General features: G+C 38.1%; 1 protein-coding gene across 3 annotated transcripts in view; it reads left to right on the plus strand.

Moving 5' to 3' along the window:
- The window catches only part of MAP4K3 (mitogen-activated protein kinase kinase kinase kinase 3), a 125,708-nt gene that overhangs the window by 39,691 nt on the left and 67,425 nt on the right, over window positions 1-18,592 (plus strand). For all 3 annotated transcript variants that reach the window (XM_065400303.1, XM_065400301.1, XM_065400304.1), the window contains exons 8-14: window positions 1,454-1,526; window positions 4,814-4,945; window positions 5,238-5,300; window positions 5,390-5,471; window positions 5,585-5,695; window positions 16,598-16,670; window positions 18,430-18,488. In XM_065400303.1, coding sequence (XP_065256375.1) covers window positions 1,454-1,526; window positions 4,814-4,945; window positions 5,238-5,300; window positions 5,390-5,471; window positions 5,585-5,695; window positions 16,598-16,670; window positions 18,430-18,488 — 593 coding nt within the window. The remainder of the gene's footprint in view (window positions 1-1,453; window positions 1,527-4,813; window positions 4,946-5,237; window positions 5,301-5,389; window positions 5,472-5,584; window positions 5,696-16,597; window positions 16,671-18,429; window positions 18,489-18,592) is intronic.

Genomic DNA, 18,592 nt, shown 5'->3' on the forward strand with positions numbered 1-18,592 from the left:
TTATACTGCAAAAAGATACTGCAGATTATAAAAACTTTTTTGAATTCTCATCCAAGAATGCCAGAATGTTATATAATACCATTAAACTTCAGTGAGAGGGGAGGTATTATTAGGACTAGTTTTTTCATTGATGAGGTCTCAGTTGTGATTGAATTGGTGCATGGGTGTGCACAACTGGCTAATCAGACTATAGCTTTGGAAATCAGGTGAAAGACATACTCCCATAGTGAATTAGTCTGACATTGAAAAAGTAGGCTAAAATTAAATCCTTTACTACATTTCATTTTAATAAATGCACCTGCCAAGTCTCAGAAATATGAAAACTACCTCCTAAGGCTGCATAAGTATATGAATCTAAAAGCCGATATCAGAAAATCCTTATGAATACAGTACTTACCAGAGTCTATTTCAAAAATATTTTTTTATAGGTACTGGAATATATTGCATTACATTTCAAATTAAGTTTATACAATTACTCGAATTATAGGGAAAATGTTAACTAATAAAACATATTATTAATTGCATTCTATGTATTGCAAGAGTAGAAAATGAGAACCCTCAAGACTTTTTAATTTATTTTAACTTTAACATGGGTGATATGATTTCCCGGTCAGAATAGGTTAGCAACCAGGAAGGGAAAGAACACTTTTGTTTTAAAACAAATAAAGAGAAAAACACCATTGTAAAAGAAACAGATTCACACTTAGTCACATTTTATAATTAATTTTATTCAAGCACAATATTAGGTGTTAGGTGCTTGGTTAAGGTCTTCATTTGTAGTTTAAATCTGTTTTATTTTTAAACTGATGTTGATTACTTTTCCAGAAGACTTTCTTAAACTTAAGCATGTTACGTTGTTCAAAAAATTTTAATATCCTTGGTCAGTTACAACTGACGCTGACTGCCCTTCTATTTTTGTAGTGACAAAGATTATTTTAAAATATTATCAACGTTAATATTTCTGGTCATGTTTTACATTAACAAAATAAACATGTATTTTATGATCAGCATTAATATATGTCGTATTACACGTCTATATGAAGACATGTCTCAGTTCTTTACACAAGTTTCCCAAGTAGTGATATAGTGTGCTCTCAGCAAAGCAGAACGGATGGAAATAACTTTGTTCAGAGGATTTTTAAAGGGTTTATTACATGGATAGATGGTATAAAATTCATAGGTGTACTCTAACATGGGAACATATACATATTTGTGTCTGTTAGGACTTCTACACTGCAATTCCTTCGTGTTTCTTGTGGTGTGTGTTTGACAGGATGGCTGGGAGACGGTGATTCTGTGGAAATTTATGATGGATTCTGTAAAAACCTCATTAGCTTCTGTGTCCTTAGATATTTAGAAGTTTTTACTACAAAGAAGCTTAACTCTCTTGTTGATAATTAATGACTTGCTTTTGATCATTACTTCTTTAATTAATTATCTTCATTTTTTATAGCTGATTTTGGAGTATCTGCACAGATAACAGCTACAATTGCCAAAAGGAAATCTTTCATTGGCACACCATATTGGTAATTGTGTTTTACTTGATTGTTAATGTAATAATAACTTTTACAATTCCAAAAATAGTAATTTGTATAAAAAGAAGTTTCTGTTCTTAATTTCCTGGTTAGACTAAGCATTTTGAGAGTCTTCGTTTATTGCCCGTATATTTTATTTTTTTAATGACTTATACCAAATATTAAACTTAGCTAAACATCAGAATGTTGTGGCCAGAGTACTGTGATGCTCTGAAAAATAGTTGTATCAGCTATATATTTCATCACCGTTGACTAATATCAGTCATTGAATCTAATTTTAAAGTTCTCCCTGGAGTTTCCCCCCTTTAATTCTGATCTTACAAATACTTTTTCTACCCACCCATTTAGGTTTCAAATGTTTCTTTTCACTGACGTGCCTTCCCTGGAACTCTTCACAGTTGGGAGGAGTTGTTGTTGTTGTTTCACTTGTTTGTGTCAACAGATGTGCTTACTGTGTCTGGAATGCTCTTCTCAGCCACTTCCTCTTCAAATCTTGTTTTAAAAACTTTCCTATTTGCTTTACTCTATTATTAAATTAAATCCCACTCACCTTTCCCTTCCACTAGTACTCCACACCCTTTTATTCTTTTCTCACTATAACTGGCCTACAAGTATATTTACTTGCATATTTATCATTTTTAAATTTCAGCTTTTTCTTTTACTCCATCCATATACTGGAAATGACTTTCCCTGGCTGCGTTTAAGAGAGTTGTGTATATTTACTGTAAAACATTATTTCTCTGTTCTGTGCTTCTTTGAAAAGTATTTTGAGATCCTTTGTGTGAAAACATGATGTACAAATGTGTATATATTACCATAAGTCTCTCCATTCGGATTTGTATTCTTGAAATATGCCCATGAATAAGGTGTTCAAACTTTTCCATAGTGTGGGCTGTATTTTTAATATATAGTGTCACATGGATCCATCTCCCTTTCACAGTTGTACAAACCACCTTCCACTCATGATTGCATAAATGGATTGTGGCTCTATTTCCTGGCTGAGGTGCCTGGATGACTGTAATCCTGATCTATAGCGGTCTTTAACACAAACCACTATGTAGCTGCCAAGTTGTGTCAGTCTCCTTAGGTAATGTTTCAAGCTGACTTGCATAATTGTGAATAATTTGCATATAATCATGAACATCACTTTTGAAAATATTGTGTGGATTTAATGCTGGTAAAAGGCACCAGTTTTATTTCGGATGGCTCCCCTGAGCAGTGGGAGCAAGTAAGACTTCATTCCTTGTACCCCTTTGAAGAGATGGAAGGGAGGGGAAGGCTTGGGGTGTGTGTGTTAAAGATAACCAGGGGGTTTTGATGGGGAGAGGGTATGGTCGCTGGGTGGGAGCGGAGGAAGTTGCTATAGGATAGTACTAGCTCCATTGGTAGTTGCCTTCCATTTCCACATTAGCTTTTGCTCCTCACACCATCTCCTATTCCTCCCTTAGCTCCTGTTTCTCAGTGGTCTCTTCCTTCCAGCAGTAGCTCCTTGCTTTTCTTGCCTTTTGGGCACTAATGCAACAAACATAAACTTCCCTGCGCCAAATGGCTTGGAAAAGGGCAGGGGGATTAGAGAACAATCAGAGAGACAGAGTGGCTGCCTGTTCAGCATGTGCCACAGTGGTCTCTAGTGGGAGCCAGGCGTAACTGCTGACCAGATTCCTTGCTTCAGGACCCAGCTGAATGTATGCATCATACAAGATGTGTAACAGTACATAGGTCTGCAACTAAATGTTCAAGTGATTTTTCTATTTTGATTAACCTTTTAATTCTGAGAATCGCTTTTAAGGGGGTAAAGAGAAAAATAATGGGGAGGAAAAGAGAAACGATCATCTCATCCCCTTTTAGCCAAACTAGCAAACTTAGTGTTTTTGTTAGAGTTTTGTAATAACATAAGACCTCACACTTACATAGTACCTAAGTTACCAAAAAGATTACAAAAGGCTTTACAAACTTAATATATACAGCAGTCTCTTTAACCACCTCAAGTGAAGTTGCACAGTAATTTAAGACAGGGTACATAGACTAATGTACTCAATTGAGATGGAAGAAGAAATTTAGGTAAGCAGACAGTAATTATCCATATTGGAACATGTTCAAGTCACCAAGCTTAACAACACAGCTATACAAGAAACCTATCTTTCTTGATCACAAAGGGTAAGGATATCTGTGTTTAGAGCAGTTTTCATTTTTCTCCTGCTACATAGTGTCACCTACCATTGTTCTGGGGCATTGATTTATTACTGACCGGGAGGGAAGAGTATCATCTACTGAACTCCTACTCCAGCTGGGGTTTTTCTTGGTGGTCTTCCATATTAATGAGACCCAGCCATGCTTGGATTGAGTTCATCGCCTGATAGAGCTATAGCATGTAACCGTATCTGTAACAAACCAAAACAGGTGTTTTCACCTTACATTGGTTAGTCAATAATTTAAAATGTATTGGGTGCTTCTGTTTATGGATATCAATTGAGTATATAGTACTTTTGCATCTGAGGATTTCAGAGTACTTTGCAAATTTTAATGAAGTCTCTCAACACCCCAGTGAAGTAGATAATTATTCTGTCCATTTTACAGATGAGGAAACTGAGACACAAAGAGGTTGTGTCGCACAGGACATATGTGCTGAGTTGGGAATAAATCCCAGATCTGGTGACTCAAGGAGTGAAAAAGTTAGATGCATTTTCCTATAGAATTCTCCTAACCTTCATTTTATCACTTTCCAGGCTGATGTTTTAAAACTTTTTTTATAGTTAGATTGTACTCCAGTTTAATCATAAAATGTAGGGCTAGTTTGGTAGTCCAGTGATAGCTCACTTGTGCTATGGCTAAAAAACCAACACTAGTTGGTTTTGTCCATTTGCTGCCAGACTTTGGGGTATTTGGGAGGCAGTATGCTCAGCCCTGGGAGGATATAGACAGAAAATTGTACCTCACTGTTGCAGTTCCTCTGACTCAAGAGTGTTAACTGATTTTGGAATGACTTGCAGCCAGCTCTCCTCAATTGAGTGAATGAACACCACAACACTAATGCCATAGAGTGGAATGGACAAAGTGTGTGTGTGTGGGGGGAACTGAAATACCATTGAAGCTCAGTAGATCACAGGATTTCAAATGCTTACAAATAAGTCAAATAAATAAAAGGTTGTGTATACAATGTGTTCTAGAAAAATGAATAATAAAACATTGACTCACACTGAAAAGTGTTAGATTTATCTCTCTCCACAACTAACTCAAACAGAGAAATGTCTTTTCTCTTAAAAACATATATATTTTAGGATGGCTCCAGAAGTTGCTGCAGTTGAAAGGAAGGGTGGCTATAACCAACTGTGTGATCTTTGGGCCGTTGGAATAACTGCTATAGAACTTGCAGAACTTCAGCCTCCTATGTTTGACTTGCATCCCATGAGGTTGGTAAATAAAATCTGTTTATGGCAGGCTGTAAAGCTCTGTGAATAACTTTTTTTTTAAATAGTTGGCTAGACATGTTTGTAATATGTGTGGTTATTGCCAGTAGTATTGTCTGCAAGTTTTCAAAATGTACGCATGAAAATTTGTAATGGCTGCATTTTGCATAAACAAGTAGCCTAATCTCATCTTTTTTGGGTTGATGGATTTTTTTATTGCAGCCAAAAATAAAAATTTGTAAAGTAATGGATAATCACAATACAAAAAAATCACAAAAATATTATCGGTTTTCAGAGCACTGTTTTTAATGACGAAAAGCAACTTTCAGCCTCCCAAGCTAAAGGACAAAATGAAATGGTAAGCATATTTTGCTCTCTTATTATATTATACTAATCATGCATTTCACTAAACTACTGAATTCTAATGTTCACTATTTCATTTTGCAGGTCAAATAATTTCCATCACTTTGTGAAAATGGCACTTACAAAAAATCCTAAGAAGAGACCTACAGCTGAAAAATTACTACAGGTATGATTTTTGTTTGTATTTTCTGAAGTAGTTCTGAGCTGAAAGTACCTTTAAACTTACCGTGTTCAAGTTTAAATTAAAACTTTCTCTTTTCCCTTGTCTTTGTCAATTAGCACCCTTTTGTTACACAGCCCTTAAATCGAACCCTTGCTATTGAATTATTGGATAAAATGAATAATCCTGATCATTCCACGTACCATGATTTTGATGATGATGATCCTGAGGTAAGAATACATGCTAACCATAAAAGTAAATGGGTTTTGCTAGTAAATGGGTTTTTAAAATGTTTGACACTTATAGATCTAAAAGCATTTACTATAATGTCTATTCTGAGATCTCAAAAGCTTTTAAAAGGTCATTTTGATCTGTGTGTAACCAGAGTATGGCATTTTGTCACAAGTGCAGTAAATTATCAGAATTTGTTATAGTTGGGAAGAAAAACCTAAAGAAGCAGAAAGCAAGGGTGAAATGATAATTTCAAAGTATCTAATTGTGATATTTTAAGTTCTTAATTATTGTTTAAACACGGACCAGGTCGTATATGGTACTATTAAAAAAAAAAAAAAATCCTAAACCCATAGAGGTACAGGTGTAGAAATTGTTTACAAAGCCTACTTGTATTCTTTTGTTAATAGATATTCAGGTTCATGAGAGAGAGAATCTCAGTACTCCACAGTTTTGGAATCTCTTCCCCAAATGATTGTTCTGTAGTAGCAAACCTTATGGTTACTTCATTTCATCTAAGAGGGATCTGTATTGGGAGTATCCTCAGTAGCAGTCTCTAAATGAGCCAGAACTTTTGCCCTAACCCATACAGGTATACAACTAGTTCTTCAGTACTACTGTGTAAAGCCAAGTCCCTTTCTCTCTGATTCTTCACATGGATGCCCTTCCTTCACCCTGTCCCCTCCACCTTATCTCCCACAAGGAGATAAAGCTTGGAAACTATTTTAGGATCAATGTAGAACTTTGTCTTCCACTGCTAATCTTCTGTTCAGCACTAGTATCACAGTGAAAGTATGCTTCATGTAGTCTTTTCTTTAATCTTTTTTTTTTAAAGTTGTTTGTATTCTGTTACATTCCTTTTGCAGGTTATATTTATATTATTTCCAGTTTTAAAATAATCCAGAAAACTTGATTGCACTTAGTTTTGTCAAACGTCAAGGCATGATAACATCAGTGCAAGCTTCTACAGATGAAAAAAAATAGCATGCTTATATAAGAATGATAAACCAGGCAGTAATTAAATGTTTCACAAACAAGAGAAAATGGATAGCATGCAGTCAGAATGTCTAGTTTATGGTGTATTTGCATACACAGTATAAATGTAGACTATCCAAATATTAGCAGCTTCCAAATTATCGGTTTTGAAAGCTTAAATCTTTTGTGACAGGCAGGCATGCCATGGATTCTGTAATTGTGTTCCTGTATGTTTGTGTTTGACTTCTTTTGTGAAAAACTAACTCTCAAAATGTCTGCAAATGGAAATGACCTTTCAGGGTGAGACCAGGCTAAACTATTGAATTCCAAAATTTATTTAGTTTTGACTTCAGAGACTGCTAGTTAGACAAAAGTTGGTCAGATGTGATAAGAAATAAAACGTGAAGATGACAGTAGACTAACACATCTCATTAGAACTTGAAATGAGCCAATGTTATATTATTTGTTTGTTTCTGGTAATGCCCACAACGTGCTGAGCACTATGCAATAGTATGTAGGCTCTTAAGACCTTGGGAAATAAAATACTGTACACAGACAGAAGGACAAGGGGTGGGAGTAAGCAGTTAATAAATGTAATGTTCTTATTAATTATTGTAGTACCGGACAGCATGCAGGCAATTTGCAGAAAAAATATAGACCCTATTTTTACAGTGAAGATCTTACAATCTAAAGACAATAAACAACAAGGGAGAGCAGCACCAGGTGGAAAGGGTCTCACTGCATCCTTCGCTAAAGGAGATGATCTGTTGAATGCTAAGCCTATTGGACTGGAGTCTCTTAACTTTTGGGTTTTCATAATTCAAATGATTATGGTGGGGGGGAAAACCCCTCATCAAGACCAAAAGATGACCACATATGGACAGGTAGTGAAACCAGTGACATGTCTGCATTTCTGATTTGTAGTTTAATTCTTGTTAAATACTGTTTGTACAGGAAAAAATGGAGGGAGTTGTGAGGATGCATATACAGTTCCTTTAAAATTGTAGCAGGAAGTTAGGAAGGAGCGGTTCTAAGAGTTGCTGTCCCTATGGGGTCGTCCCTGGTTCCTTGGAAGTTGGATTGAATAATTGATGTGCAGTTGTCTTCTGCCATTTGCCTGTGGAAAGGATCCCTGATACGATTTGCACCTTCCTCATCTTGAATTCTCTTCTTGGGCCCTTGAAGTGATTAATATCAAATCTTCCTTTGCTGGAGCCATTTCATTCCACAGGGATTATAATTGTGCTGGAGGGCTCTTTAAGAGTGAGCCCTGCTTTAACTCTTCTGTGTCACTTTTGGCTTACTACTAATAAAATTCTTACCTCTGCTGCCGAGTGTGCTCCTAGTTCTTCTGTGTCCCACTACATGCAATATGGTGACAGAAATGGCTGTATCCTATCTCCTAGAGAAAGGAGAAAATAAAAGAAAAAGAATCAGTGAAATTCCACTACCATGAGCAGGGAATGTTTATTTTCCTTATCCTCAAGCACTGTAGCAGCCCCCGGTTCTGGCGCCAGGGCTAAACTTGGCAGTGGGGGGAAGAGAGAGACTAAATGTCCTAAGAAGTATGGAGGGCAAGAAAAACTCCTACCCAAAGCAGAGGCCAGAGAAAAATATATTTTCCTCAGAAAGGAACGTAGAGAAGAGACTCTCTCAAGAAACTGGGCTGTGGGCAACACACCGGAACAGCTTCAGCAAGGTGTCCCAGACCCATAGAAACAGAAAAGGATGAGAGGCATCACCACAGGAGAAGTGGGAGGGGGTGGAGAAGATGCCTTAAAGGTACAGAAGCAGCAGGATAAAAAGTAGCAGATTGTAAAAGAAATAAATTTCTTCAAGAGCAATGAAGCTAATATTTCCTATAATAATCCCTCCAGAAGGTTTTCCCTTTGCTGATAAATCAGCATGGTCAAAATGGATAGGCTTTGACAAGCAATTTTGCATCGTTGCGTGGGAAGTGAGAAATACAAAGTAAGCTGTCTCATATTTATTATGGCAAGTGACCTACTTGAATACATCCAACCTAACTCCAGATCTAAATGACATAGTGAAGAAACTCTCTGATGTACAATTTTTAGGAAGTCTGAAAAACTCACAGATAAAATCAAAGGTGAACCCAAGAATACAAACTTGTAGTGCGACTTAGCAAAAAGCACAAAACTCAAGCAGAAGATTTGGAGACAGTCTACAAAGAATGGAAAACTACTTGTGGAAGATACAGTAAAAAAAAAAAAAACCTACACCATTCTTGGAAAATGTGTCCAGCCTGTAAAGGAGAGTGCACTAAATGTCATAAGAGACATGAATGCAGCATTATTTAGATCTTATGTAAAGCATGGGCTGGCGGGGGGGGGGGGGGGAGAGAAGAGAAAGGAGAATAACATTTTCTAAGTGAAGTGTTCACAATAGACATGGTTGCAGAGCTGCTGATGTCTTCTCAAGGAAATATGGAGACTGAAGATCAGTAAGCAGCTCTTCACTAGAATGTGATGACAGTTTACAGAAGACTAACTAAAGTGAAATAGTGAATCCAAAAGCAAAATTAACATACCAGCATACACATCAGATCTTTGACACTGGGCAAGCAGACTGAATCAATGAAAAATTCTTCCAGTGTGAAACTTGAAAGAAAAGTTAGCAAAGGGAATCTCTCATCTGCGATATTGGTCTCTCTCAGGCTCACTGAAGAGTTGGTAGATTGCTCTTGCTGATATCAGGAAGAATGAATTTCCTTTCCACGAACCCAGGCATCACATGATCCATGGCTGAAACTAAAGAGAGCAGTGAAGTGGAGATTGATAAATCTTATAGACCTGGTGGTATAGAAGTGGGTGGTCTGTCTATTTACTCTAGTTAAGAGACATTCAATTTTGAATTGGCCTTTAAGGGAATGCTGCTACAGAAGATGTGGAAAACTAGACCGTGGAAATTACACTTAAAAATCTCTTTCACTTTAAACATTACAATATTAATTTTGTGGCCTTGTGTGTGGATGGTGAACATATACCAGCTAAACCTCTGCAACCAGACTTCAGGGCCGGAAACTGCACGAGAAAACGTGAATCTGGTACAGACGGCTGGTAAACACATGGAAGATCACTCTCTGTTAATCAACCATGAGGCGTTTGCACAAGTTACACCTTGTTTGCCTTTGACCTATCTTCCAACCAGGGATGTGCTGATCACTATTCCCTGATAAAAACTGGGAACCTGAGACCAGAAATACGTTTTGCAGAGGCTTTGACAGACACTATCAATATGATTGTGTATGGGGCTTTTGACAGTGTCATAGAGATAAATCAGAGGAGAAACGTTCTTTTGACTACATGCGAATATGGACACTATACAGCCATTGTGTGTTTTATCAGCAGACCCTTACACACAAGAGAATTTCTTAGATGTGCTTGCTTGCGAATGGCTCTCAGGTGGCAGTCAATCTCAGAGACTTCCCCCCAAGGTTTTGTGGTCAACACACACGCACACGACCAACCAAGTGAACAATGGCTCAGCTTGTACCTGGTGGAGTGTGACTGTAGAGACTTTTTTGACTCATACGGATACTCCCCAAACTGTGTTCTTTCCTAGCAGCATTATGACATTTTTAAACAAAAATGCCACCAATGTGTTTCACGTTGGAGAATTACAAGACTCCTGCTCTGTCGCCTGAGGCTATAGCGGCAGTTTTTCTTACATCACTGGAGTAAGGGTTTATCTTTTGGTCAGATTTTAAAACTGTACTCTAGTGATTTAGTGCAAAAGGACAGGATAGTGGTGAATTCTGTTTAAGAAAATCAACAAAACAAAACTTGGGCATGTCTAGGCTTACTCAAAACATGTTTCTGCAAGCCCAGATGTGTGTATCTTGCAATTACTTTTATAATCGTGTTTCTCAATAAAGCAACCTCAGGTGGGGGTTTAAAGACAATTAATGTCTGGTGGTGTGGGGTTTTTTTGTTTGTTTTTTGTTTTTTGTTTGGTACAATGGCCAATGCAGAGAAAGTACATAGTATTTTTTTTTTAAGTATAGAAATGTTTTGTTTAAAGGAAAACATTACCATTTTAAAAATGAATGCATGAAAAACATTGCACATTGAGCCATTTGGGTTTTTAGCCAACTTTTGCTTTTTAGGAGGGAAAAAGGGGGTGGTTTCTTGATCAGCCATGGTTTAAAGGCCTTCAGGCATTCCAAAAGCTCTATGTTGGCTGCGTTGTGGAAGATGGTACGTTCAGATCCACTATGGCATTTATAAACACATCCCATCCTTTAGGTCCATGTCTTCTAGGAATGGAGCTTGTTTGGGTGACAACCTGACTAAGGCCAGGTCTACACTACCGCGGTAGTTCGACAGCTGGCAATCGAAGTTCAGGGTTCGATTTATCGCGTCTGGTCTGGACGCGATAAATCGATCCCGGAAGCGCTCGCCGTCGACTGCGGTACTCCAGCTCGGCGAGAGGAGTACCGCGGAGTCGACGGGGACCCTGCCTGCCACGTGTGGACCGCGTCTGAACCGCGGTAAGTTCGAACTAAGGTATGTCGACTTCAGCTACGTTATTCACGTAGCTGAAGTTGCGTACCTTAGTTCGAATTTGGGGGTTAGTGTAGACCAGGCCTCAGTTAAGCATGTTAGAACCATTAACAACTGAGCCTTTATACACAAAAGCCCCATAATTGTTCTGTGAAGAGATGTTTTTACCCTGCTCACTTTATTTAGCAATACTAATGCATTTTTCTTGTAAAACCTATTCACATTATCCAACACCTCCTGAGTAACAGAGTCAGAGTTCTTTGGTGTTTCTGGGGGTTGGCAGTCATGCTCTTTCCTGTTCCAGTAGAAACAGATTTATTTTCTCTTTATCTGCATCACTCTGCCTCATGTACATAAGGTATCTTTGAAGTATGGCTGCATAAAGTTTATTTCATATTCAACTAAATTGGTCCTTTGAAGAATAGCCTTCATTTCAGTATCCAGTAAGTGACCCACAGTTGTTCTGATATTTTCCTCCGCTGGAGGGAAAACCCTTAATTGCTCCAATTAGTGGGAAGGCACCAGGTACATTTTTTCCCCTGCATACTCTGTTATTGATTAGTCAAAAGTCCCATTATCAGAGGGATAATGTTTCACCAGATGCTTTTTTTTTCTAGTGAGATACTTTTAATACACAGTTCTTATACATTACTTTTTCAGCACATGTACTTAATTGTGTGTCAAAGGTACTTTTTCTGTTAAGGTATTGAGTTCTATTTCTGAGATGGGCACTACTAAATTATCAGAGGCTGAACACAATATTCCCTTCCTTTTCTGCAGGGGTGATTGGCTAAGTAATTTTAAAAGGACCAGGTTTCTCTTCACATAGCCAGATGTGCCTGCAGTTGGCAGCCTCGGCTGTTAAAAAGGACTTACCAAAAATTCATTTCTTTTTGTACCCAGCTGTTCTTTTCAAAGTATAAACTGTGGGCCAGTCTGGACAGAAAATCCTAGTTCTTAATCTATAAACCTCTGGTGTAGAAGTATTTAAATCCACCACCAGATAGCTTTAAGTTCTTTCGGTAGCTTCAATAGCTTCTAGAAAGTATTCTGCCTTGCTAGCGTACATTTGCAGAGCAAGCATAATAATTTGTAATTTATCCCTGGGTTTTTTTTTTTTAACAGAATCATGTACTTTGTGTTTCAGTTAATTGTGCAACTCTTCCGCCCCCCCCCCCCCCCCGGACAAAATACGTTTTGAACTATATACATAATGCACACATTCCTGTAATGCATGTACTTGGTAAAGGCTTTCTCAATTTCATCACTTTCACAAGCAGAGTTAATCAAATAGTCTACAATAATCTTATTTACTTTATTGCTAGGAAACAACTGGTCATCATTAAAAGCATCAGGTGACCCCTCCACAAAATTGATAAAAGGTTATTTACAAAGCAGTTCTTTATACTGAGATTGCCTGCAGCTGTAACACCACACAGTAGTCTCAGACATAACAGATATTTGCTCAGTGTTATCCAATACATTTTTTATAAAGTGACTTTTCTAATAGTTGCTAGGCCCTGTGAGAATTCTAAAAAAAGGTTTCCATCATGTATCCATTTTCCAAAGCTGTAGTGCAGGTTTTAAACCTTTCTCTGATGACCCTCATGTTGTGACTGTCTGCATTTTCTTAAGGGTCTTTGTCTCTATTTGCTACTGATTTTTGTTCCTTACAATAGAGGACTGCTGCACTTCTATCTTCTTTGGGTTATACTTCCCTAGGTCTATGCTATAATCTAGATTAGATCTGTCAGATTGTCAAAGTAGATTTTATCACAGTTTGCTATGTTGAGGGTAATCTCTTTGACTTTCATGTAGGCCTTCCCTTCTGACACCTTGTACCCATACGACTTTGGACTTACTGACACAAACTCTGTGATGCGTTGATCTGGCAGGATCTCGCTTGTGAGGTCCCTTAAATAATCCGCTGGAGGGAGTTTCCAGTCTCCCTCCCTTTTCACAAATATCACCTACTCTGTGTCATGGTACAGGCACCTCTTTGCAACCTGTCTAGCAGGTTATATAGTTCTAATATGGCCATAAGTGGTGGTGAAATAAGCCCTGAAGACGTTGGTATTGCCAGAGACCATGTAGCATTCTTTTGTATGCTTCCAAGACATGCAAGCTGTTTCATCATTGATAAACTTGGAGGATGAAACCTCATAATTGGGAGAAAATAGGTGCTGAAAGAGTTCGTCAAGAGTCTCATGATGCTGGTATTGGGTAGGTTTGTTCTTTTGCCTAATTTACCCCCCAGAGAAATTAAAAACAGTTTAGCAATTTGATGCTTTGTGGTGTTCAGCATAATCTTATGTTGGCATAAATGCACATCTTCTTTCTTTTTAGAAATCATTAACTTATTTATGTTGTTTTTCTTTGTGCACCAGCTTGGATACCCTGAAGTCTCTTGTTTCTGTATTTAGAAAAGTTTGTCAGATTTTTCTTTAAAATGCCAGATTTCATAGGTGGTTTTTTTTTTTTTTGCGCCACCATACACCCTTTTGCTATGGCCGCATTCAATTCCACTGTGCACCAAGTCCCCAGGATGGCGCTCTCCTCATCAGTATGGGTGCATGTCTTCTGCTACTCAGTTTCCACACAGATTTGGCATAGTGGGAACATAAGTTTGCCACCCACTCTGACAGATAACATGGGGTGGGGGGGGGGAGAGGCCTTGTGGGCAGTGTTGTTTAATTTTGGAATTCCAAAATAATTTGCGAGGGGTCCAAATTTGTCATGAACGATATCGGCTTGTTCGATGGGGTGCTCTTTAGTTTTGTTTATGAAAGGGTACAGGCTGGTAAAATTGTAATAGTGGATTTCTTCATTGGGGTTAGGTTTGTAATACAAGAAAATAGTGTTAGACCTCCCTCCAAAAAGAGCATCCCTGAGCACCAGAGTTGAAGCAATTGGGCTTTGTTGAAGAAATCTGCAAGCTCCCTCCTATCTATTTCTATCATCACCTCCCACTTGTGTTCCCAGAGGGTCCTGACTTCATATCCTCATCTTTTCAGAAAATCAGTCTTGAGCTGTCTTGTAATAAAGAAATCCAAAAGTCGTCCCTGTCATTAGATTGTGAGCTTTTTCATCATAATAGGTGACACAGCCATGGAAAAACCCCATTGAAAGGCTGTGCATTTCCTGTTAGTGACGGCATAACTGTCTAGAAAGTAGGATCCTACCTGTAAAGCATATTGTATCTGTATATTTTCTTCGTGAGCGATATACAACAGCCACTGGATAGCTGGAGTCGAATAGCTTTTTCTGTCTGTGATAGTTGTCTGGAGGGAGAAGTGCTGTGGTGTTGGGCTGTAAAAATATAAATCTGTATATAGCCATGCAGTCAGAGGCCGACATTCTGCACTGGAAAGGATCTATATACAAGTTTATCTCTATCAGGACCCTTCACTGCAACAGCTATCTCATTTTCATGATCTTTTCTCTGTACAGGATACAGGCCCATTTCAATGTTGACATCCTGCTGACAATAATACGCAAGCTCCTGCTGCAAGTCAAATGTCTTATCGGTTGTCCTGATACCAGTCTTGAAATTCTGCTTTCTCCCCAGGCATCATGCTGTCAGTGTCGTAGTGCTCTCCCCTGGCATAGGCCCCACATAATTTTGTTTTTTTTAAATAACAAAAGTGGGAAATACTCTTTGTTTTCTTCAAACTCCATCACCTCTGTAATGCAGCTTGAAGTTGCTGTTTCCATTCTAAACAAATCACACTGAAATAAAGACGTGTATCATTATTAGTAAAGACAGCATGTACAAAGAGTAAGATTGTATAATCTATATTTTCAGATTTATAAAGCAAGCGAAACCCCTTGTCCTGCAGTCCAGCAGTAATAATTTTTGAAAGATGGTTGCTGTTATAAGAAGACAGTCTCCAAAAAAGCTGTTTTTTATGCCAGCCTAACTGTTTGAAACAAAGTTCAATGTCTGTAGTTAGCAGATTGATTTGATCACTACAGCTCTGAAATTCCCTATGTATGCATGTATTATGTACCCCCTTAAAATACTTCCTTTTGTTTAAATTAATATTAATCAGAGCTCACCCACCCCCCTTTCCGTGGGTGAAATACTGATTATTTTTCCAGCCCCAACAGGACCTAGTATCTTTAACCCTGATGGAGCATTAAGGAAACATGGATGTGTGATTACTAAGGATATGATTCTGTCATGAAGGTCGCAGATTCCATGACTTTCCAGCATCTCCGGGACTACTTCTGGGGCGCGGCTGGAGCCCCCAGTCAGCCCCAGGGCTGCCAGAACAGCTGACCGGCGGTCAGTCTCAGGGCTGATGGAGCAGTGGCCCCTGGGCTGCTGAAACAGCTGGGCTTCTGTGAATTTTTCTTTATTGCCTGTGACCTGTCCCCGACTTCTACTAAAAATACCCGTGACAGAATCTTAACCTTAGTGATTACATCTGAAGGCAATAGTTCCACACAACCTCTTTTTTTCAGTAGGTTATGGTTAAACCAATGTAATTCAGTGGTGTTGAGTCAGCTCAGTTTTACTTATGTACACATGTCTCAAATATCCATGTTTTATACAGAATATAGGAGCATTTTTGGTTTATTTGAAACACATGTTTTTGTTTTATTTCCCCTGAATTCTACTACATGCATTTCAGCTTTTTGCTGTAAATAGGTTTCTTTTCTTAAAGACATAATAGCTGGGTTCTTTGAAGCTATTTTTATTTAAAAGACACACAACCCTTGAAAACAGAGATGCCCCATCAAAACGTTCATCTTATTTAACTGCCACACAGACCTTGTAACAGAAACACAGATAGTCACAAAGACCTTTTTTAATAGACATTTTTATTTACAGGGACCAAGTTTTATTATACTTTATATCGCATGCTTGTCCCCTTGCCAGTTTCTAACTTAATTCTTTTAGACTTTTTTTATAATTTTCCGAAGTGGGGCTCTGTAACTTTGTGTGTGGGTCAGGCAGTCAATATAATGCACTAAGCGGGTATTCTTTGGTATGGTAATTTTGTTTAAATACTGTTAGGATCTCGAGCGCTTTGCACAGCAAGTATAAGAAGGAAACAGACAAATTAGGATAAATACAGACTTACCACTGTCCATTTAAATTCAGAATGATGTATGTAACAGCTATAAAACCATTGCACACTCAGCTAGACTGGCACAAACTGTACAGATATAATGGAAATATATATTGTTAGTACCTGGACAGCAGTCTAATGTAGTGGTGTGTCTTTAAAATGCAAAACATACTCTTTATATCGTTTGTTTTTAGACTTTGCTTGTATCAGACATTTAAAAATATTCTAAGGAGATGAGTAAAATACATATTACAGGACAACTGTATCTTCACATAATAGAAGGTATATACTTTTGGTAATGCTTTTTTTTTTTCTTTTCTAGCCCCTTGTGCCTCATAGAATTCATTCAACAAGTAGAAATGTGAGAGAAGAAAAAACACGCTCTGAAATAAACTGTAAGCATGTGTATACTTCATTAAATTAAGAATATTAAAGGTTATAATAACTTGAAATTAGCTTTTAACTTAAACTGAGCTTTTGTCTATCTACCTTAACTTGAAGGAGTCCGGTGGCACCTTAAAGACTCAGATATTTATTTGGGCATAAGCTTTCGTGGGCTTTTTGAATTTGAAGCAGTGTTGGAAAACAAAATGGTATGGACCGGTACATATTTTAAGAGTGTGTGTGTGTGTGTGTGTGTGTGTATATATATGTATATATCAGGGATCGGCAACCTTTCAGAAGTGGTGTGCCGAGTCTTCATTTATTCACTCTGATTTAAGGTTTCGCGTGCCAGTAATACATTTTAACGTTTTTAGAAGGTCTCTTTCTATAAGTCTATAATATATAACTAAACTATTGTTGTATGTAAAGTAAATAAGGTTTTTAAAATGCTTAAGAAGCTTCATTTAAAATTAAATTAAAATGCAGAGCCCCCCAGAGCGGTGGCCAGGACCCGGGCAGTGTGAGTGCCACTGAAAATCAGCTCGCGTGCCGCCTTCGGCATGCGTGCCATAGGTTGCCTACCCCTGGGGTGTGTGTGTGTGTGTGTGTGTGTGTATATATATATACACTCACTCACACTCTCTCTCTCTCTCTCTCTCTCTCTCTCTCTCTTAAAATATGTACCGGTCCATACCATTTTGTTTTCCAACGCTGCTTCAAATCTCTCTACTACTACAGCCTAGTGAAATAAGGTTTGACATAGGTTCCTCTCAAAGACTTTCAATGCCACTTCATGCTATTCTTCAGAGAGGGTTTCCAGAGAGTGGTGCAAGATTCTGTCTTCACCCTAGGACTGAGGAAAATGTCATCATAATACTGCTATGCATTGCAACTTGGTACTTTACTTTGAATATTGCTGGCATTAAACTTTTGGGCCAGCTATTCAGAAAATGTTTAATTTAAAGTTGGAGTGAAAGCCCCCTGAAACCTTATGGTGATGGTAAAGAAACCACTGCTAAGAAAACCCTGTGCATAACACTGACATCTCTCATTCAACTATTATTTTAAGATTATCAGTTTTATTTTCAAACTGAAATGGTCACACGCAACTTGGTGGAGGGAGAGTCTGATGAGAGGTTAGATCAGAAGGCAGGACTTCCCTTTCTCCAAAAACAAATGCAGTTTAAATGTTGAGTTTGGTATCTTGGGATTTATAAACTAATAGTAACTGGAATTCTTGAGCTTCAAGAACTCAAGAACATTGTATCCAACTTTTGGTACAATGGCCAATGTCTCTTGCAGAAGAGCAGTGTTGGAAAATTTAATTAGTACTCCTCAACCCTTCATCAGGGATTTTTACTGCTGGTTAAATCTCCCAACAGTACGGATCTGAAAAAGCAATTCACAGAAAAGATTTACTCACCTGTAACTAAAGTTACGAGTTGCCTTGCAGAGTTATGCTTCCCTACCATGCTGCTTCTGAATCCTCTTTGTGATCCTTCTCATGTGTGGATGATGAGGACATAAGGGCAATCCCTTACATAGCTCTGAACAGAAGCAAGGATGGGCAACCCCCAGAGCTTGCTGCTTTCTAAAGGGCTCTGAGCTCATGGCACTAAGGGCATGTGTGTGTCAGAAATACACATCAATGGAAGTATAATATGCGCATAAAACTGAATTATGCTTCGTTAGTGGCCAACGGCTACTAGAAACTGAATCCTTTCTTACAGTAAGCGAACCAGATCTTGACTTTATTTTTTTCCTCTATAGTTGGTCAAATAAAGTTCAATCCTCCATTAAGGAAGGAGACAGAGCCACATCATGAGTTTGTGAGTAACATGTTGCATGGGTTTTATGCCTCAGATTTTACATCCTGCAAATGAGAAAAAAGCTTGACTTGTGACATAGTCCCTTCTCTCTCCCCCCAAGCAAT

This window comes from Emys orbicularis, chromosome 3 (genome assembly GCF_028017835.1).
Source record: "Emys orbicularis isolate rEmyOrb1 chromosome 3, rEmyOrb1.hap1, whole genome shotgun sequence".
NCBI classification, from domain to species: domain Eukaryota; kingdom Metazoa; phylum Chordata; order Testudines; family Emydidae; genus Emys; species Emys orbicularis.